The sequence below is a fragment of the Dicentrarchus labrax genome, unplaced genomic scaffold, assembly GCF_905237075.1.
Source record: "Dicentrarchus labrax unplaced genomic scaffold, dlabrax2021, whole genome shotgun sequence".
Lineage (NCBI taxonomy): Eukaryota > Metazoa > Chordata > Actinopteri > Moronidae > Dicentrarchus > Dicentrarchus labrax.
The window spans coordinates 19,254,915-19,276,687 of NW_026136710.1; the positions used below are offsets into that span (position 1 = coordinate 19,254,915).

The 21,773-nt window shown below is 40.5% G+C and overlaps 1 protein-coding gene across 2 annotated transcripts in view; it reads left to right on the forward strand.

The window, feature by feature from the left end:
• Window positions 1-21,773, forward strand: part of stxbp1a (syntaxin binding protein 1a) — a 33,195-nt gene that overhangs the window by 8,891 nt on the left and 2,531 nt on the right. Inside the window, exons 2-19 of one of the 2 annotated variants that reach the window (XM_051411667.1) lie at window positions 4,598-4,647; window positions 5,775-5,856; window positions 5,955-6,031; window positions 6,773-6,851; window positions 7,590-7,693; window positions 9,688-9,836; window positions 10,967-11,051; window positions 11,222-11,352; window positions 11,515-11,622; window positions 11,757-11,817; window positions 12,423-12,488; window positions 12,583-12,663; window positions 12,999-13,137; window positions 13,711-13,820; window positions 13,979-14,080; window positions 14,484-14,569; window positions 16,087-16,241; window positions 17,611-17,768. In XM_051411667.1, the coding sequence (XP_051267627.1) occupies window positions 4,598-4,647; window positions 5,775-5,856; window positions 5,955-6,031; window positions 6,773-6,851; window positions 7,590-7,693; window positions 9,688-9,836; window positions 10,967-11,051; window positions 11,222-11,352; window positions 11,515-11,622; window positions 11,757-11,817; window positions 12,423-12,488; window positions 12,583-12,663; window positions 12,999-13,137; window positions 13,711-13,820; window positions 13,979-14,080; window positions 14,484-14,569; window positions 16,087-16,241; window positions 17,611-17,720 (1,775 nt within the window). In that variant the 3' untranslated portion in view covers window positions 17,721-17,768. The remainder of the gene's footprint in view (window positions 1-4,597; window positions 4,648-5,774; window positions 5,857-5,954; window positions 6,032-6,772; window positions 6,852-7,589; window positions 7,694-9,687; window positions 9,837-10,966; window positions 11,052-11,221; window positions 11,353-11,514; window positions 11,623-11,756; window positions 11,818-12,422; window positions 12,489-12,582; window positions 12,664-12,998; window positions 13,138-13,710; window positions 13,821-13,978; window positions 14,081-14,483; window positions 14,570-16,086; window positions 16,242-17,610; window positions 17,769-21,773) is intronic. The other variant, XM_051411668.1, reaches the window with a different exon arrangement.

Below are 21,773 nucleotides of genomic sequence, written 5' to 3' on the forward strand. Positions count from 1 at the left end.
TATGTTCCTTTTTAAAGTTTAATGGTTTGAACAAAGGTTTGTAACTGTGCATTGCCATGAGGATGTGTATCCTGTTAAACTCGACGTGAAAGAGATTATGAGGCTTCTGAGGAGTGTGTGTGTGTGTGTTACTCTGCCTGTTTGGTTGACACAGCTGTTGCGCTGTGTTTTTTCAGGTCCCTTCTCTTCTGTGTGACTGGTGTGTTCTTGTATTGTTGTGCCTCTCGGAGGTCAGAAGGGAAAAATCCACAATGCAGTCTCCTCCTGACGTGGTTTTGCTCTTCACTTCAGTCATCAGTTGCAAGAGTGTGAAGCATCCGCTTTACTATTTTATCATCATAGTTACATGACTCACTAAAGGTCAACACAGGAGATGGAAGAAAGGAGTGATGGAGTAGCTATATTGTCATATTATTCAATGTTCCATTCAACATAAAAAACTATTTCTTCATAGTGCTGTCTCCAGTAAAACATTTTAATCTAAGCTAATTTCTGAAGCCAATACAAATAAATAGTTTGGCTTCAACCCACTCCTGAAGTTGCACAGCATTTAGGCAGTCACATATTACCAAAATAAGATATAGACATATATCACAATATAAAATTCAGGTTTGGCAGAGCCAAGGGTCATGTACCTGTAAGAATTATTGTTAGCTCTCACACCAAAACAGATATAGTACTATAACTACTAACAGAGTCAGAGAGATGTCTATCAAGCAGCAGCCTGAGAAGTAAGTGAAGACACCTGTGTGTGGGTGGACCCTGACTGTGTAGGGCTTTAAAATTGTTCAGAATTCGTGTATTCACTCAAACATAATCTGAAGCTGCATTCAGGGTTTGTGTACCCACTGGGGGCCAGTGAGCAAGCTGCAAAAACAACACTGACTTATTATCACTATATAATGTTATATGTTAGCAAACAGTTGCCTATTCCACATACAGCTGACATGGAGGAACACTAGCATTCATTCAAATCGTTTTTGTGTCCACATGATAAATTTAAGTCCAATCTTCACTCTCCTTTTAGCTCTGGTTTAGTTTCTATTAACTCTTGAGAGAAATATCTGTCTTTTATATCTGGCTGCTACTGCTTTACTTTCTTCACTAACTAGTTGCCAACTCTGTCTATGTGTCTGGGCTGAACAGGTAGAAAACAATTTTGACAGGAATACCAAAATAATGAGTTTAAAAGATGCTAAAATGCTCTGTAACGCTGAGTGGAAAAGCAGAGTTAGGTGATAATTGTCCCGGGAGAAGATATGTATCCCTAAACAATTTGGATTTGATTTAAATTCTCCAATTGTATGCCTTCATTGACTAACATGGATTAAGTTATTCTGTGGTTCCTCAGTTCATCTTCAGAGGATTTGATACAGTATTTAGTGTGAAAGTAGCCCTTTAAAAAACTGTGTTTTATTTTTAATCAACATAAATGTGCAATAGGCTCTTTCTTGGAGAAGAGAAACTAGTTTAAACACTAGTTTATACAAATGTATACGTCCAATGACTGAAGTTGCTTTTATCAGAAAACCTTTATCAGAAAAATGCTGCAGCACAGAACAAGAGGAAACACATCAGCTGCAGCAGAGGAAAAGGGAAAACGAGTGACGGATATCCCCACTGTTTCTTTGTTTTTGGAAGTGTCTCATCCTGTGGCCTGGAGCCGCTGCTGGATGAAAAACAAGTCAACTTTTTAGGAATAAAAGTGAAGCAGCTTTAATTTTACAACTGTTACTTTGAGCATTTAGCACAGATTTGACAACAGTTCCAAAGTCAAAGTCCTCACTCCTTAATAAAGTAAAAGCCCATGTAGTTTGTTTTTGTTGCTTCGGTTTGTATTGGCTCTGCTGTTGTGCTGACACAGCAGCTTACAGAACAGGACACAGAAGGTGCTGCAAATAGACTGAAGCTGAGTCTGGGAATCTCTGTCATTTAGTGAGAATAATATTGGTACTATTCCAAGATCATATGTCCCACAGGAGGTCAGATACAGTTCTTCTGACTCAAAGGAGTCACAGGTCTGTCAGTGTTTAACTCGGTCAAATTTCAGTCATGTAGTACGCAGGCTGCTTTTAAAGGCCCATTCTAGTTTTCTATAGCATAACTTTAAAGTGTTTTCTATATGTGTCTATCAGTTTATACTTCCTTCCATCTTCCATATAAATCAGGGCTTTTCAAAGACTGACATTGTGGGCCCCACCTCAGACAAAATCAAGACAGCCTTTGTCTTACTTTTGTTTGGCAGGTAACCATGCTCTAGGTTTTAGAAATGCTGCTTTGAGAGCATATAAACAAGATATGTCATGTATAATGTTGGCATGTTTTCACTTAATTAGTCTTTTTTAAGCATACATTTAGTTTACATTTGGCGCCATTAAAAGTTAGCTATTAGGAGTCCCTGTTTGCAATGTACCCATGGATGTGACATTTACTTCGATACTGAAGAACATTTTAAAATGTGATTCTCATTAAAGTTCTGGAGTTATAAGGAGCATCATCAAGTATATTAATATCCTCTAGGGATAGCTCACTGTGGGTTTTTAAAGTAATTGCCTCCTTGAGTTGTGTGTCATAACTGCTGCAATTACAACTGCTGACAGTGTCGATAAGTGGGACAAATCACTTCCTCCATCCGATCCACTGAATGTATCCTTCCATATCTATATGTACTTCCTCCCATGCTATCCATCCTTTCTACCATCCTATATATCCCTCATTCATCCTGTCCATCCATCCCACTGCTAGCCTTCAGCTCCTTCCTCTGGCTGTGGAAGGGGCCAATCAGGTGCTGGGGTCACTTTAAAGAATTTACCATTGGTTGTTCTGGAGGGAGAAAGGTTGACTGACATCCTGGATCTGTATTTGATGTGTTTTCTGTAAATCCTTTTTAATCTGTGGTAATCCATCAGTATCAGTGTGGCCTCAGGTTTTAGCCGGTGCCGAAGGGCTTAGTGGTTTATATTCACAGCAGTCCAGCATGATGTTAAACAGTAATTCACCCTAAATGGATTTATCCTAATACGACTGGCAGATGGTTGGCACAGTGATCAGGCCAATATTGGTATCGTAGCATAAACACAACCATCGTGCCGTGACCTCATAGTGGATGGGATTATTTTTCCTCTGTGGATCTTTGACATCACTGAGAAACAAAGCAGAGTCACTTCCCAAAAGTCCCTGCGTTTCATCATCTAGATAAATTATTCCACTGGTGTAGAATAACTTTGTTGGAGGCTATATTTGACTTTCGCATGTTATTGTCCTTCAGTATAGGAATTGCATTATGGGATATTCAAATCTGTACCAGTGGGGCAGGACAATGTTAGCTTCTATTTTGAGTTGAATTGGAGTCAAGTGAGTTAATACAACAGAAACTTGCAAGAATATGCACCTTGTTTTTACTCAATTCCACTGTATATTACTGTAATATAATATAATGTATAATATGTTATAGCTGTACTTTGGAGTTGTAGTAAAGGTAATGTTAATAGTTTTCTGGTATCTGGTTTCACTCTGTATCAACAGGAACAGAGAAATGGTTATTGTGTGTGTAACAGATACTTCAAGACTTCTAGATCTATTCTTCTATTATACATTTTAGTGACTATTTTGACATTCCTGAATACAAATAATTATGAGTGGGTGGGACGTATAGATTTGCCCCCACTGTCATTGTTTGTTTTTGTTGTCAGTAATTGTTCTTAACTGAAACCTCATGACCCTCAAGGATGAGGAGGTATGGGATGGATAAAATCCTGAAAACAGTTTTTGATTATTGCTACCCTCTAGAGACTGTAATTGTACAAAATAATATTTAACTGAAAATTCTGGCAAAACGAAAATACAAAAAATAAATAAATAAGCTGTCAGTGTGGTTAAACATCTGTTAACTTACTATGCTGTGGTAGTTCCAGAGGGTGGTTGAGGAAGCACAGGGGGAATGGCCATCCTGCCTGCGTAAAAAAAGAAACCTCACTCGGGTTCAGTAGTGTTTTGTGTTTTTCTACTGTTTCATCTACAGTCAACAAAATAACTTAAACACCTAATCCAAACAATACTCACCTCTTCCTGGTTGTCTCCTCAGCAGGGGGGGGCAAGAAACAAAAGAGTGAGGCAGCCTCAAGCACCTGCTTAAGAGCTCCAGGAGCAAACCATTAAGATGATGTCTATGTGTTACTGAGTTTTTGATATGATCATGTATTTATGTAAATATGAATTCTTTGTACTCTCTTGTTATATGGTGTTGGGTTTAAATATGTATTATTTTATTTGGTGATGGTCCCACCTAAGGTGGTGTTATCTACCAAATTACCTACAGTACAGGGGTTTAAAAGGTAGCTAGTTGCTTTTGGTGTCACAATAAATTCCACAATTGTGCTTGAAATTTACCACCATCTCATGTTTCTCTGTGGGAAAATAAAATGAAACAAACGCCGCTCTATCAGACATTTATTTAAGCACCTGCCCCTGTGTGTGTATGTGTGTACCTCTTTATGAGTATTCCCCTTTTACAAAATGCATTATAACATCTTTGCTCATCCTCTCATCATGCACCTGTCAGAATCCTGATGATGTTTATTTTTGTCTTCTTTCACAGAGATTATGAATGATGTAATCAAGAAGGTGAAGAAGAAGGGAGAATGGAAGGTAAGAAACAAACTCTGGGTTTATTAAAGAGATGGGGCACTGAGACTCACACCAAAGACTAGATCATATTTCAATGACTAAAATGTGTTCAGCCAGACAAATGGATCAGTTTTAGAGATTAGTTCAAATCAGAACCCTGCAGCTTCATCTTGCTTTTCTCTAATTAAGACAATTAAAGCTTTATATATATATTTGATATTGTACATTCTGGGAAACAAAATCTGCAAACCCATTTACTAATTGCAACTGCTTTATGTGTGAGCTGATACCTGTCCAGTATTTGAATAACTGCCAGTATAGACATTATGAAGTTCCACTGGACTTTTGCCTAAATGTGTCTTTTGTGTTACTTTATCTGCATTACTTTTGATAAGTGATACATTGTTATATAAGCACTTGTTTGAGCCTCTGAAATATTAATATTTGCTGGTTTTAGCCCTAACCTGATAGTAAACTGAATATTTGGGGGTTTTGGACTATTTGTTGGAAAAATCCTGACACCGCAGCTGACATCTTTTACATTTTCCAAGATTATTTGAGCAGGAAGCTAAGTAATTTAAGCACTCCTCATTTCCGTAAGAGAGTATGAGTGGTGCAACGTGCAGCCAAATCTATTAGTCTAATAGCACCACAGGATATTACAAACAATTACAAAGTTTACTAAGAAATGTCTTCAATCACAACTGATTGACAAGCAAACTGAAATACTCAAAGGATGCAAACCACGCATGAAATGTACACATGCATGTAAGACAGGTGGAAAAACATAGAATTTAGTTCAGGTCTTTACATCAATGTTGCACATTTGACAAGCTATAATAACTAAGACCCTAGTCAAAAGAAAAGTCAAGATTTAAGTCTATATCACTTATGAATGCAGGAATGGCAGTGAGGTTTTATTTGATTAGTTTTTTTGCAGTTTTGGACATTAAAATGACACTGACAGTTAACATCATCAGCATAAGCAGGTTAAACATATTTACAATTCCCAAAAATGTTCTGCTGTGAACATCAGGTAAAACAAAATTCACAAAGACGGATGTATAGCCAAAGTTTAATTGTTAGCAACATGTAATGTGAGTAATTAACTGTGTTTGAATAGTCAATCTCTTATTTCCTGTTGCCAGGCGCTGATTGTGGACCAGCTGAGCATGAGGATGTTGTCATCCTGCTGCAAGATGACAGACATCATGACAGAGGGCATCACCAGTAAGGGACAGTGTTTCTCTGTACTGTTACAATTTACTTTGTTTTTGTATGTGTTTCTGTAACTGTGTGCACACATGTGTCTGTTTCTGCTTTTCTAGTTGTGGAGGACATCAACAAGCGACGAGAGCCTCTGCCCAGCCTGGAGGCCATTTTTCTGATTACACCCACAGAGAAGGTATGCATGTCCTCCCTCTCTCTCTCTCTCTCTCTCTCTCTCTCTCTCTCTCTCTCTCTCTCTCTCTCTCCCCTCTCTCTCTCTCTCTCTCTCTCTTCTTTTTCTTTCTCTTTCATTCATATTGTATATTCATAGTCACAGTCACAGTGTCTCTATGGCAGCATGTCTGTGGTTTTACCAGAGAATGAGAAATCCAAACACACAGCTATTGACTCAACAGAGGCAAATACACACTTTGTTTCCATGGTCTGTCTGTCTCTCTCTCTCTCCCTTTCTGTCTCCCTCTCTCTCCCTCTCACTCTCTCTCTCTTCACAGTCTACCATATATATATATAATACATAAGGTACTGTAACGACTGTAAAACACACAGATGGTTTGCACACTACATAGTATAATGAAAGACAAAGAAACCACTGCAACCTAATCATTAGAACATAAAAAAATAAAAGAATATGCAGTATTATGATAAGATGAGGTTTAACTACTGAATACATGGGCAATTGAAGAAAAGTTTCTTGCTCAATTATTTTAAGCTTTATTGGCATGAAAAAACACTTTTCTATGGTGGTTTGTTCATTAAGCAGTTACAGTTTATGTAAAGGGTTTGGCAACATTGTTTTGATCAAATCATAGCAATAAAAGCTTCAGTGAATTGAATTGTACACATCGACACGCACACTGTGCTGTAGTGTACACACTCTATACTCTGACTCTGAGGGTCTCTGTTTGTCTCTCCTCAGTCTGTCCACTCCCTCATCGCAGACTTCAAAGATCCTCATTCAGCTAAATACAAGGCAGCCCATGTTTTCTTCACTGACTGTGAGTATATACATGCAGACTTCAGCAGTACTGTGTTTGATACACTGTTTTTGTTTTGAAACCTATTTGCGTTGCAGAATTCAAGCTTTCAATTATTTTTGTTCTGTGTCTTTTGCATTTTTACTTTATTCTAATCTCTTGTTCTCATTTTTTAGTCTGTTCAGTCTGTTTTCTTGCCTTTTAATTATTTCTTTCAGAGATAAACTGCTTTGTTGTCCTTTATATATTTGAAGGCACAGTGCTCATTGTTGTTAGAGCACCTAACAGTGTCCTCAAATCCCCCCACTTTCCTCCCAGCTCACTGTTAATGATTTGAAGGTTACTTTTCAACGCATCAACAGCAATCTGCGAGGAAACATTATATGGAGGCGTAATTAACTGCTGTGACAAAAACAGGGAGTTTAATTTAATTAAACTTTAATTCAATTGGTAGGTGAATGAACAGTACACAAAATTCTCACACTGACCCTTTTAATTTTACTATAAATGTGAGTTAGAAATGTCTTTGCAGTGTGAAATGATGCTCACAAAAACATCCTGTTAACTGATGGATAAGTGATGGTTATGAGAATATCATAACCTAGTCTGTCAAAAAGGTTATCAGTGGAGATGTGACAAACTAAATGTTGCTTAAAAGGCATATTTGAAGATTCTGAACCAATGAATCAGAATCCCTTGATGCGTAAAAATGACTTGCTATTAATTATAATTCTGTTTTACTCAACTTCACCTCTCCAGCCTGCCCTGATCCTCTTTTCAACGAGCTGGTGAAGAGCCGTGCTTCCAAATCCATCAAGACTCTGACGGAGATCAACATCGCCTTCTTGCCCTACGAGTCTCAGGTAAATATCCAATGTGGTTGGGTAATGATGGTGACTCTGCCGCTGTTAGAGAACCTAATGCAGCTTGTGCATGTGCGCCCAGTTTTACCATGATTTATAAAAAGAGATTTATAAAACAAGATCATACAAATGGATTTTTAATTTTGACAAAAAGAGTACATGTGCACATTTCTGTCTTTGTTAACCTACACAGAGTTTTACGCATCTGGGCTCCGGATTGTTTTCCATTTCTTGACATTATTCACAGCCTTTTCTCCTCTTGGCAGAAAGTGAATGAAAGCTGGTTCGCTTTTATTTTCTGTTAGTGACTGTGAGTGAAAACCAGAGAGAGAGAGAGAGAGAGAGAGAGAGAAAGAGATAGAAAGCTTGAGCAAGAGCAGCAAGAGATCGATTAAGACAGGTGGAAGGAGAGAGATGCTGCAAAGGACACGGACAGGAATAGTAACAGTGAGGTTATTGGTTGTTACAGTCAGGGATGGATAAAAAGAGAAACTCGAATACACACTCAAGTGGTCGCGTGGCATAACACTGCTGACTCACCAGTCACTCTGTTTAATGCCAGACTGTTCAAGAGCGACTCACATTTGTCCCATCGCCTTCCCTCCCTCATTCCCACCTGCTTCTCCACCCTTGCTATATTTCCAAATTCATGCCTCCATCATGTTTTTCCTCACTCTCTCCCTCCCTCTGCCTGTTTTCTGTTTTTTTTTATACCGCCATTACTCCATCCCTGCCTTTACACGTTGCTTGCGCTCTCTCCGCTCACTGCTCTCCATCAGGCTTTTTGTTTTTTCTTTCTTATTTATATGTAATTTATATGTATTCTTATTCTATTCTTCTCCTTCCAACCATATTTTTCCTAATTGTCCCTCCATCCACCCCTCTCCTTCAGTCCATCCTTGTCTCACTATTCTGAAGATGCTGCTTGGCCCACAATGCTTTGCTCCCCTCCTGTCTACTATGATTAATTCAGAGTCAGTGGTTTTCTGCTCTAGGCAAAGTGCTGCCTCATAGCCCCACCCACAGGCTGGTGCTCTCGCTCCATTGGATGAGTCAGGATCCACATAGCAGGCGGTAGCCAATGGTAGCTGAGCTAACATAGGGACCCTTCTGCAGAGCAGCATGTGACCGTGGACAGATGGGGTGGAAGGAGGGAGTGGTAGTGGGTGATGCAGGAGAGGAGAGAGGAGGAGAGGAGAGGAGAGGAGGTGAAACGAGGGGAGGAGGGAAAAGAGGACTCTAGAAAGAGAAGAGGAAACGAGTAAATGAGAGGAGAGAGAAGTAGAAAAGATGACATGAGAGAAAATCGAGTAAGGAAAGAAAACAGGAGGTGAGATGAGAGGAGAGGGTGAAGAGAGAATTGGAGAGAGGAGATGAAACAAGGAAACAGGAGCAGAAGAAAAGGAACATAAGAGAGGAGAGGAACCGTAGAGAGGTTTAGAGAGGAGTTGAGAGGAAAGAGAGAAGGATGAGGAAATAAGAGAAGAAAAGGAAACAAGGAACTAAAAGGTGAGAAGAAGGGAGGAGAGGAATCGACAGGATAGTGGAGGAAAGAGAAAAAGAAAGGAAAAAGAGGGAATGAGAGAGAGAGGAAACAAGGAAATGACAGAGGTGAGGAGACAAGGAAAAGGATAAGGCGGACAAAGGAGAAGAGATTAAAGGCGAGTTGAGACAAGGAGGATAAAAAAAACAAAGAAAGGAGAGGAAGGGAGATAACGGAAGAGAATACACTGTATAAATGAGCTGTTTGATATTATCACAACACCTCCAGCTGTTTTTTTTTTACAGCTAGATAACAAGCTGTCTGTCCACGGTGACCTGCTGTATTTTACACAGAGCAGCTCACATTCTCTGTGCATCTGCTGCATATTGTGCACATTACATTAAAAAAAAAGTGTGTAGGGGGTGGAAAAGCTCAGATCAACTAACATAGGAAGGCAACAAGGGGTTTTGCTGATGCAGAGTTTCCATTGTGTGCATGTTTGTGTGTGCAGGTGTACTCTCTGGACAATCCAGATGCCTTCCACAGTTTCTACAGCCCCCATAAGACCCAGCTGAAGAACCCGGTGATGGAGAGGCTGGCTGAGCAGCTTGCCACACTCTGTGCCACCTTGAAGGAGTACCCTGCTGTCAGATACCGAGGGTGAGCAGCAGGGGGTGCTGCTGAGATGCAGCTGTGGTTACAGACTGGTTTCTGAAGCAAAACACATTTTAGCAGCCAAGGAAATTGTCTATTTGGACATATATGTGCTACAGTGAGTGAAACTGTAGAATATAGTGAAAGATTAAAAATGACACTTTTGCTGCTAAAAAGTAAGGAACAAAGGCCATTTATCCTATTTCTTTTCAAGCTCAGGAGATATCTTAAGTTGGTTATGGCGACTATAGCTTTTCAGTCTCGTAGATATCTGATTCATTAAAAACATTAAGTTGCCAGGAGGTGTCTCCCTTATCTATGCTGCCCACACATGCTCTATTCTAATGTCATCCCTCCAACTTTTCATCTGTAATCTCTGCTGTCATAAAAATGTCTGCACTGTTCAGCCCTCTCTGTTCTCATTGCTCGCTGCTTGATGGACCCTCCATCTGTCAGGCCAGTGACATTTAACCTGCAATCGTTGAGGGAAATGGTGTTCACTAAAAGCTACTAAAACAGAACTATAAAAGATCCCTTCCAGACATCTTTTAAAACATATGAAATACCCTGCCTGGAATAATATGGATTTGTTTTCAGGAGTTCAAATACCTTGCAAAAATTCTTAAAATGACAAAATTACATACTCTTTGCTTCTGTAAAAAGATGTGACTTTGTTTTTGTCAATTAAAATCTTCTGTAATACAAAAGGCTGCTGCACAGACTTAGGAGGAGAAAACCAGTGGTTCTGCAGATATTATTGTTCAGTCAGGACAAAAAGGGTTGAGATCACTTAATGTCCTTCTTAAAAAGTCAGTAAATTTGATTCAGCATAGTTGCCAAAATAAATATTTCCCTGTTGAGATCAATGTCTTTTAGGAAGTGCAGCAGGGACAGAGCTGTCACACACCTGTCTGTCACATGCTTTCACAATGTGCAAAAGTATTTTTATCAAAGTCTTTTTCTTGTCTTTGCTTTTTCTTTTGTCTCATCTGCTTGCTCAAATGTTCGTTTTTACATCTGTCTTACTCCCTTCTTTTTACATTTATCTGACTTCCTGTCTTTCTGCTTACCTCCATATGCTACCATCTGTCTGTCCATCTGACATCCATCTATCTGTCTATCTGTCATCCTGTCAGCGAGTACAAGGACAACGCCACCCTGGCTCAACTGGTTCAGGACAAACTGGACGCCTACAAGGCTGACGACCCCACTATGGGAGAGGTGAGCTCCGTATATTCCTGCTTAAAGATGTGTTTTGGGTTCAACTGTCTCATATTCTTGTTGCAAAATATTTATCTTGAATTCTTCATTGCTGAGAATGCACTATGTAAAGAACAACACTGTATATGTGTGTTTGTCTAATTGCTCCTTTTCATTCTTTCCTTCAATAGGGTCCTGACAAGGCTCGCTCACAGCTGATCATCCTGGACAGGGCGTTTGACCCCGTCTCTCCTGTCCTGCACGAGCTCACCTTCCAGGCCATGGGCTACGACCTGCTGCCCATCGAAAACGACGTCTACAAGTACGAAAAACACGAATGACAAAACAGAACATCACTTATCACTTGTGAGGGCTATGGCTCTGTTTTAATGACGCTTAATAAAGCTGGAGGCAGGATTTATAAAATATTCACATCAGCTTCAATCTCCTAAATGTCGGGATGTGTGTCCTTTTTCTTTTTCAGGTACGAGACCAGTGGCATCGGAGACTCTCGTGAGAAGGAGGTTCTGCTGCATGAAGACGATGACCTGTGGGTGAGCCTGAGACACAAACACATAGCTGAGGTGTCCCAGTGAGTACTTTTCTTCATACTATATATATCTCTTTATATTATGTATGTCCTTGGATATTGAATTAGGCACTATAACAACCTGTCTCTCATGTCTTACTACTTCCCCTTTGCTGCCGCTTGTGTTTGGTCTTCAGGGAAGTGACACGCCAGCTGAAGGACTTTTCTGCCAGCAAGAGGATGAACACTGGGGAGAAGGTAAAGAGGAAGTCTGAACATACAGTACTGCCAACATTTTGGTACCTTTTAAAGGAACATTTTAAAGGAAGAATTTGACATTTTGGGAAACAGGCTTCACTTTTTCACTGTCTTACTGAGAGTTAGATAAGAAGAAGACATAACTCTTATGTCTGTCCATTAAATATGAAACCAGCAGGTGATTAACTTAGCTTAGCATAAAGACTGTGAGCTGTTTCCCCTACTTCCAGTCTGTATGCTAAGCTAAGCTAACCGGCTGCTGGCTATAGCATCATATTCAACATACAGACACAAGAGTTGTATCAATGTTCGCACAACTCTCTGCAAGAAACTAAATTATTTCCCAACATTTCCCCAAACATGATCAGAATTTAAATAAATGAATCCTGAGGTTTCTGTTTCTTGTTTTCCATCTTTTGTAGCAAAGAGGATTACCCTCAATTCATAATTCAATATTATGAGATTCGATCAAATCTAAAGACTTGCAGACAGAACTGCTTTATGTTGCGAAAGGTCCAACATAAATACAGTCTGTTATGAATTATTAAGTTATCTATCTTTGTATTTTATACTGATGATCACACGTTTATCTTTGACTTGCTCAGACCACGATGAGGGATCTGTCCCAGATGCTGAAGAAGATGCCTCAGTACCAGAAGGAGCTCAGCAAGGTGCGTGTGTTTGTTTATATAAGAATGTGTGTGAGTTTTCCTTTGCGTGTAAATGTGTATATTGACCCAACCGTGTGTGTTTTGTGTCTTTCAGTACTCCACTCATCTGCAGCTGGCTGAGGACTGTATGAAGCATTACCAGGGAACAGTGGACAAGCTGTGCCGTGTGGAACAGGTGAGAGGGCAGGCGAGAGAAACGTTTGGGGAATTGTTGCGTCTTTTATAAAGGAGTACGGAGCTCTATATGATGAGCGTCCTGAGAAAACTTATGATGAAGAGGGCATAAAAGAGGAAATGAGGAGAGAGGATAGGAAAGAAAATTAGTCGAGAAGAGGAGAGGAGTGCCAAAGGAGGAAATGATCAAAATGTACTTGACATTTTTCATACAGTGAGTTTGTTCCACACAGATACATTACAGAGTGATTTCTGAAGTCCTCAGTAACTGAAAGTAAGATGCTTTTACATGACTTTTAAATGACAAACACTTGATACCTGAGTTCTCTGTTCCAGGATCTGGCTATGGGCACAGACGCTGAGGGAGAGAAGATCAAAGACCCCATGAGGGCCATCGTGCCCATCCTGCTGGATGCCAACGTCAGCACATATGACAAGATCCGCATCATCCTGCTCTACATCTTCCTCAAGAATGGTAAGGAGGCAACATGAAGTGTCTGTAAAAGCTCAAATTATTTGTAGTTTTACTTGTTTTGTTTTATTGCTTTTTTGCTCTTTATTGCTGTGCTTCAGCTGTTGTCTGATTGCCTTTTTAAATATTAAGGCAGTCTTGAGTGAGTCTGAGTGACTTGTATTTAGTAGTGACTTAGTATTTACTACTGTATACAGAGAGCTTGTAATTGACCACACAGTTTTAATCTGAAACTCTAACATTAGGATAATTTATAGTTAATAAATGCTGGGCCCAATTAGAGCTTCAATAAGTCAGCTGTTCAGCACAGGTCTGTAAAAGATGTTTGACAGGATACAGGAGAGGAGACTCTGAGGTTAGACATCACCTGACATTTCTATACAGCTACTGAATTTAAATAATATACAGTTTTAATAAAATGATTTTATTTTTGCACTCAAGTTACAAAACATGAATTCCCCTTCATCCCAGCACTAGCTGAACATATTAAATGTAAACATACATTTCGTTTTACAGTTATAAGATTTGACCTGCGTGTGTGTGTGTGTGTGTGTGTGTGTGTGTGTGTGTGTGCAGGCATTACGGAGGAGAACCTGAACAAGCTGATCCAGCACGCTCAGATCCCCCCTGAGGACAGTGAGATCATCACCAACATGGCTCACCTGGGCGTCCCCATCATCACAGATGTAAGATTGTCACTGGGCTCGTCTTTTTTTTTATCTTCTTCTTCTTTCTCCTCTGCTTTGTTGTCAGTCTGTGGAGTCATCTCTTTATTTGCAATATATGTACAACCCCCCCATTTCTTTTTCTCTCTCACCCCCTTGTCTCTTCTTTCCTTCATTAGTCCACCCTCCGTCGAGGAAAGAAGCTGGACAGGAAGGAGCGTGTGAGCGAGCAGACCTATCAGCTGTCCCGTTGGACACCACTGGTGAAGGATATCATGGAGGTGTGTTTGAGGGCTTAAATTTACTATTTTATTTATCATATACATGTTTTCTCTCTGTGTTGTTCTCTCTCTTGTTTTTTAAGTCAAATAAACCTAAATGGGAGATCCAAAAATATCAAACTAATTTATCTGATGAGAATTATTTACTTTTCAGTTGATGCGCAACCACAACAACCCTAATCAAAGGTCTGCTTTTCCAGTCTGGTTGTTTTCAACTATATATAGCCCCTTATTTGTGCAAAGCCAATTCTCCAATGGACCTCCATGATGGAGCCACACGTGGTTGCTAAGAGACGTGATGCAACGGTGAAGCCCCTACTGAAGTGTGTTTGCGTGTATGTGTTTAATTAAGGCCGACAATATTGCTGACAAAGATCTGTTTTGTCTTCTCATTTCCCTGCAGGATGCTATTGATGATAAGCTGGACACCAAGCACTACCCCTACATCTCCACCCGCTCCTCTGCCTCCTTCAGCACCACTGCAGTCAGGTACACACACACACACGCACGCACGCACGCACGCACGCACGCACGCACGCAGCGTGGAATCATGTTGTACGGTAGTAGACCTTTTTAAATTGCCAAAACAGAAATGATGGTATTCAATCAATAGTAATTTGGGAAGGGAGATGAGTCTAACGGATCAATACTTGAGAACGATGGAGAGCATGGAGGTGATACTGATGGCTGGCAGGTTAGTGAGTCGTATACAGATCCCACTATTAACAAGAAAGTTTTCACATATGTATTTAATACAAGTTTCCACACTTGAAACTGATGACTTTGCATCTTTTGAAATTATTGATTATCTGCTGTCACAGAAGATTAAAATCAGCTTAATTTGATATATTTTTACACGACATCTAGTCTGAGTAGAAAAGGTGTTATTAAAAAGCTGTTTTTCAGTCACTTTTGGCTGGATATCAGCTTGATATCACCCCTGGAAGCTCTGCCAAAATGTAAGCAAACTGACCTGAATACAAGTCACCAATATTCCCAGCTCCACTTTGTGTGTGTGTGTGTCTATGAGGTGAAGATCTGAAGCCACTTTCAGCTCCACTAATCCTTACACTCCAGTCTGTGTGGAAGCTGCTGGTGTGTATTGATTCAGCATTAAATCCTCTCCTGTTACAAACTGATGTGCCTCATTTGACACCCCTCCCCCACAGATACAGACACACCCAGCACTGAGGATCATACTAGGAAACATGTCGGTTTGTCAAAGGAAAGCTACCAGCAGCAAACATTTGGGATCAGCTTAGCATAATTCAATTAAACTGGTATTTAAGTTGCCTCATCATCCTTCCATAATACTGGTGGTCAAACTTAAGAATTAAAAATGCTGCATTAATATCTGTATTGCAATACTAAACATCACATTTGCAATTTAAATCACAAATAAATACAACATATTAACACTTAAATCAAAAGTATGGAATCTGTTTAGCAGCTGTGTTTTCTGCCTTAGCTTTTATTAATACTCAGTTGTAGCACCATGTATGTTGTTAACACAAATTGTCACATGTATATCAGAATAACTGATTTCTTCCTGAGTAGTCTGCAGGCTGCAGAGCTTCCTGCCAGGGCGTGTACAGCCTCCAACCAAGCTCTACCAATCAAATGGTTAGGAGCCTGTCTGTAGCCTAAAAGGAAACAATGCCTAAGAGGCAAATTTCAGGGAGATAGCTTAACTTGGGGAGCTACCCAGTCCGGGCAGGGTAATTTAGGGACTTTTTTTCTTTTGCATTTTTATCATCTCAGATTATTATCTTTTCTTAGTCAGACAAGAAGTTTGAGTTTCATTCAGACTAGTTTAAAATGTGGACAAATAAAAAATGCACCTCTTTGTGTTCATGAAACTTTGTCCATATTCTGGAAATCATTCTTAATTTGCAAAATATTGTTGTGAGAGAACGGAGAAAATAAATTAGGATGCCAAGATAAGGGGGCAAAATGAGCTATAAAACTGTAATAACATGACCTTGTTTTCTCTTCTGCTCTCGCAGTGCTCGGTACGGCCACTGGCACAAGAATAAGACACCTGGAGAGTACCGCACTGGGCCACGTGTCATGGTCTTCATCATCGGCGGTGTGTCCTTCAGCGAGATGCGCTGCGCCTATGAGGTCACACAGGCCAATGGGAAGTGGGAGGCGGTCATTGGTGAGTAGTGCGACAGGAGGCCGAGAGAAAGAAGAAGGGTTCACATGTGTAGGCTTTGGCACGTGGCTACTCAAAGATACATCCACGGCAACCTTGAACAGTAACTTATCACCATCTGGAAATCTTGTTTGTGCTCACCTCCAGTGGTGTAACTTCTAACTTTGCTGCAGTGATGTACAGGTGTACCTCAGGACACCATGACATCACTGTTGGGTGTGGTTACAGGTTCAACAGAGCACACTTCTGACCACAACCAAACATGCCTATCAGTGACGCAGGGTGTGGTCAGAGGTGAAACACTGCTTTTCAGGCTGGTGTTGAGTAACACAGAGTGGATGTGTCTTTAAGTGGATGTTTTATAGAAAGTGTGAAAACTATTAACAGCTGCGTCCTAAATCAAGGGCCATGTCCTTGAAGCATTTTCAGAGGACTGTGTGAGGTCGGATCAGCAGGCACAGGTTCAGTCTGGCCTTCAGGTCCTCTGAGGGACAGATAAGGACACAGCTTCTGAACTGGGACACAGATAAAAAACATATAAAGATAAAGGCGAGGAGAAACATTGGGGGGAACCACAGGAAGTGAGGTGACTGGACAATCAGTTGTACTTTGTTGAAGCAACCGGAAGTTTAGTTTTTATATTTTTTTTTTACATAATTACAGGAGAAAGTGTATATTCACCAACAAAAACAACAATATCTCATACGGCTGGCAAGCTGGACATAATAACAATAAATTATAGTTATAAGAATATATATATATATATATATTTAATATATATGAACATTCCCTTTTTAAAAACAAAATGACAAATCAAGAATTTATGTTCAGGTCTTAATAAATAATAATAAAACCCACCCAAAACACAGCTCCTGTAGCGTAATTTCCTTTTTGACTTTCATGCACCCCGATCACGACTGAAGAATGTGGACGGTCTAGCTGCAGTTAGCTGTAACAACCTGCCTATTGTGTGTTATGTTAAAATAGCCCTTTATGTTATTCCCCTCTGTACTGTTTATTTGATGTGTTAAAGCTTCGCCAGATAGTCTGTGTTATAAATGGGAAAGTGTCTTGTTAGTTTCTGTTGTGCTCTGCTTCAGCTGTTGTCTTTAAAAACAACTGTTGTCTTTGAATTGCAGCCATGCCATGTCTTCTTTCTGTGTCTGTGCGTCCGAGTTCTATGTGTCTGTGCAACATGGCGAGAGTGTGTATGTATGTGTGTGGGCTGTCAGTGGATGAGTGTGTCTCTGTGCGTGTGCTGTACGACAGGTTGCTTGTTTTTAACCCTTTTTATTTTTGGAGAGAGTGGGGGAGGGGGGGGCGTGGCATGTGCTGAGAGACGAGTGGTGAAGCCACCTCTGTTCCTCCACAGGTTCCACCCACATGCTCACCCCCTCCAAATTCTTATCGGACCTGCAGCACCCCGACTTCCGAGAGTCCACTAGGGTGTCCTTTGAGGACGCAGAACCCACAGCCGAGTGAGGCAGAGACAGATTGGGAGGGAGGGAGAGAGAAATCACACTGAAAAAAGTAAAGGCAGCCGCACAAAGAAGCCCTTTCTGAACATCACAGCACAAGGGCTTCCTCCCTGTTCCTTTTTCTTCTTTGATCACTCAGAACTGTCTTATGTAACTCCACCCTCCTCCTCCCCGTGTCCCTCAGGGATGGGCACCCCCGACCTGTCCTCACTGCATGGGCCGCTCCAATGGGCTCCAGTGCCTGTATACTGAGAGTTAGCGAATCAGAGTGGGAGTCCTGCTATCCAATCAGGAAAGCTGAATCCAAATGTCAGAACTTCACCCCCCTTACAGACCACCGTCCAAACCCACTAGCCATCAAGTCCACAAAAGGGCTCATGTGGACTTTCTGCAGACTTCTAGAGTCTGTTTGGGGTTCAGACTTTCTGATTGAATTACCCACAATTCATTGCAATAGGAATGTGATGCTACGTTTTTTTTAAAGAACATAAACCCTATGAATGTATAAAACACACAACTTGCATCATGTAGATAATATTTAACCAAATAAATTGTATATATATCTGGAGGCAAAAAGTTCACATAAGGTGCATAAAGAAAATGTACATCAGAGGCTTATGTAGCTCTGCATGATGATAGCGAGCACGTTACAGTGCGTACGGCCAAAGTCCTCCGGGGCCCTTTGATTCCGCACATTTGGATACAGCCCCGAGTAAAGTCTGTGCTGAAGAGCGGCCATGTCTGAGGGGGTCGTGACCCCATCCCTGCTGCCTCCTCCCATCATCTCAGCTGGGTGGATTAAATCGCCCCTCGTCAGCCACCCAAAGGCCCTTTGAGCCTGTTGAACACTCACTCCAGATTTAATCTACCCCCGAGATCCATCTTTATCAGTTTTTACTGTCGTATTATTTTTCTAGTTAACCCTTCGCAAAGATAATCACCTTGATTTGTTACTGGTTTCTTTCAGGACAGGTCCTTGAGTTGATGTTGGATTTCAAAGAAGGATTCTCTCCTTTTTTCCTTGTGTTTTTCTTTTTTCTTTTGACTCCCAGTCCTCAGACTCCGTCCATGTCACTCTCTCTCAGCCCACCATCACATGCTCACATGGCTCATGGCTCGTCCGCAGAGGGTGCTAAACATTAGCAACATATCATCCTTACAGGGTGCTGACACACAGGGCAATCATTTCAGAAGAATTCAGTTTGGTTGCCCAAAAAGTTGCCCTTTGTATCACGGCCTCTATGATGCCTCTCTGCTGACACAGAGTCTGGGAATGTAGCAATGTTCCACCCGATATGCTTTAGCAACCTAATAAAAAGCAAAGATGCCACACATGTCCAACAGCTCCCACTAATCCCCCCCCAATGTAGGAGACTCTTAATTTCTTCCAAAACTCATCCTTTACACCAGTCATTAGCACACAGTTAGTTCAGTTCAAACATGAGTAGAACTCGAAAGCACATATCTTCGCCAAGGCTGACCACTCCTCTGAATCTGTTATTTTGATCATACAAAATGTTTAGAGGATGTTAATTTGCATCTGGGTCTACATTTAAATACACACAGCTATAAATGAGTTATGGCCATTTAAATGCAAGCTTTTGCATTTGTGCAGATTTAGCAGGATTGCTCAAAATTGATGTATGCATTAGGGACGTACATCTCCATCACTGAGGCAATGCAATCAGCATCTCAATGCACTGCCAACGACAATCTGAGTCAACACAACGTGATACGATGCTGTGCAATATTTTACTTTTTGGTTCTTAGTTTAGAGAGGAGAAATCAATCGAAAATAATAAAGGCATAGGGCCTCTATTAATAATTATACATCAACTTGTTTTTACCGATGCATATTTTAGAAATGATGCATCCCAAGTTCAACCCAAATTGTATCCAATGCACCTTTTTAATCATGGCAATCGCCTCTTGAACTTTCATGCAATGTGTTGCACAATTAAGAGTTAAGGTGGTTTATTTAAAATACATCCACACCTGCAAAAATTGGCAACTATTTAAAATAAAATGTTATGAAATATGAAAAAAAAAAAAACTAATTAATTTAATTAATTTTAGAGTCAACTAAATATGTTATGTACCAGATTTGGTTTAGACTGCATTAAAAATGGGTAGTGTTGCGAGTTGAAAGAGGAAAAAGCGCAAAAGATACTGTTTGGAAATCAATTAAAGATTTGCTTTGACACCGTCTGCTCCAAAAATAAGTAATTTTCTCGGACCATGGCCAAGCTTTCCAACAAATTTCAACTTTAACATAGTTTTTGAGAAATCCTGCTAACAAACAAACAATGGGAACATTCAAAACACAACCTCCTTTTGCGGAGGAAACACAACCCTTTTTGGATAAATGTCCATGACCACCTCATTGTCTGTTTCTGTATTTTATTAGGAAGGCTACTTTTAAACACACATTCCCATTTAAAGCTGGAGACTCACCCACAAAACATAGACTATTGCAGTCCTGGGCATCCATCTCATTGTCTAACTAATCTGCTAAAGCAATATCGTTTACAAACCAACTTTTGGTTTTATGGTTTTCTCAGTCAGCAGCTCTCACCATAAGCAGTATGGCTTCTCCCCCGCATACTGCTGCATTCAACACTTACTGAGCAAAATGGCCATCACTTACTAAAACAAGTCTTTGTTTTTGTTATGCTGTTTTGATCTAAAACCTAGCCATGTGCAATAATTTAGTGGCGTTGGAGATCAACGTCACAGTGTTGTGTTTCTGGGGCACAAAGGCCCACAAAGCTGTGTGTTTGGGGAACAGCAGAGAAGCAGGCGAGGCCAGTCCGACGTTATCCACTTGACCCACACTAAACCTCCACCCACAACCCCAGACACCTACGACCCCTGCATCACCATAGTGACCCAACTCGAGATGGGCTTGCCTCTTTCTCTTCTGTTTTTACCTTTAACTACCTCCACTTCCTGTTCTGACCCCTCATGGGATAAAGTTTAGTTTTACTGTAGGTCTTTGAGGTAAAGCCGCTAATTCAACCAAACTGGAGGAAAACATGCAGCTTTGCAACAGAAACAAACCAACGTAGGTCAAATACTGTTGATAATGTTGAACAGGTGTGTGGAGTAAACCAAATGGTTTGTTTGCCAGTTGATAAAGAATGAGGATGGCAGTAATCCATCTGTAAATCTGGGAATGAAGCGACAAACAAATCAGGCAAAAGGTTTGCTTTACTCCACTCTCGCACCTTTCAAGTTTTACAATGTCTGAAATGTGTCTTCAGCTGTCACAGCAGTTCATCCCTGTGTTATCAGGGTTACTCAGTTTCACATTTTCATTCATATTTATAGCAGCTGGTAGACCCAACTCTCTGGGTTTGGATTTCATGACATGTAGAGAAAATCTGCTTTTACCATTTTTTGCTGTATTCTTTGCTTTTTCTAGCAGTATTTTTCATGCTCTTTGATTAAAGGCCCACACGGCCATGTGCACACTGTTCTAACACCTGACGGGCTTTGCTGTGGACAGGTTTGGTGTTGCAGGATTTCTACTAGCCGACATGCTGCTTTTAGCTCACAGATTCATGACAGTTGTGAGGTGCCATCACCAATCTGTGTGCTTCCATTATGTTCAGCTGCATGTGATTTACCACAGCTTCATGAGTTTGTATCAGGCTGTACGTTTGTAGAATGAAGGACTCAAAGAGTATTAGTCAGAGGTGTTTACATGGTACTTTACACAGACAAATCAGGATTAAAATATGTTGAATCCAAAACCAGATGGATAGATAATTGGAGCTATAATATAAAAGGAAAAATGTGGACATATTAGGTTTGCCACATAGTCAAGTGAATTTTGAAGACTTACCTCTAGTTTTGGGGATTTCCCACCTTCAGATCAGTTAAAGGTTGGTTTGGATTTTTTGAAGTTTTGTTGTATGAGGTCCTTATCCATACTTAGTCTATTACCTACAGTAGACTGGCACGCCCCCAGTTTGGAGAAACAGACAGAAGTACCAGCACAGAAGCTAAGAAATGTACTGCTGTGGACAGGGGCAGCAACACCAGTTTATACGCT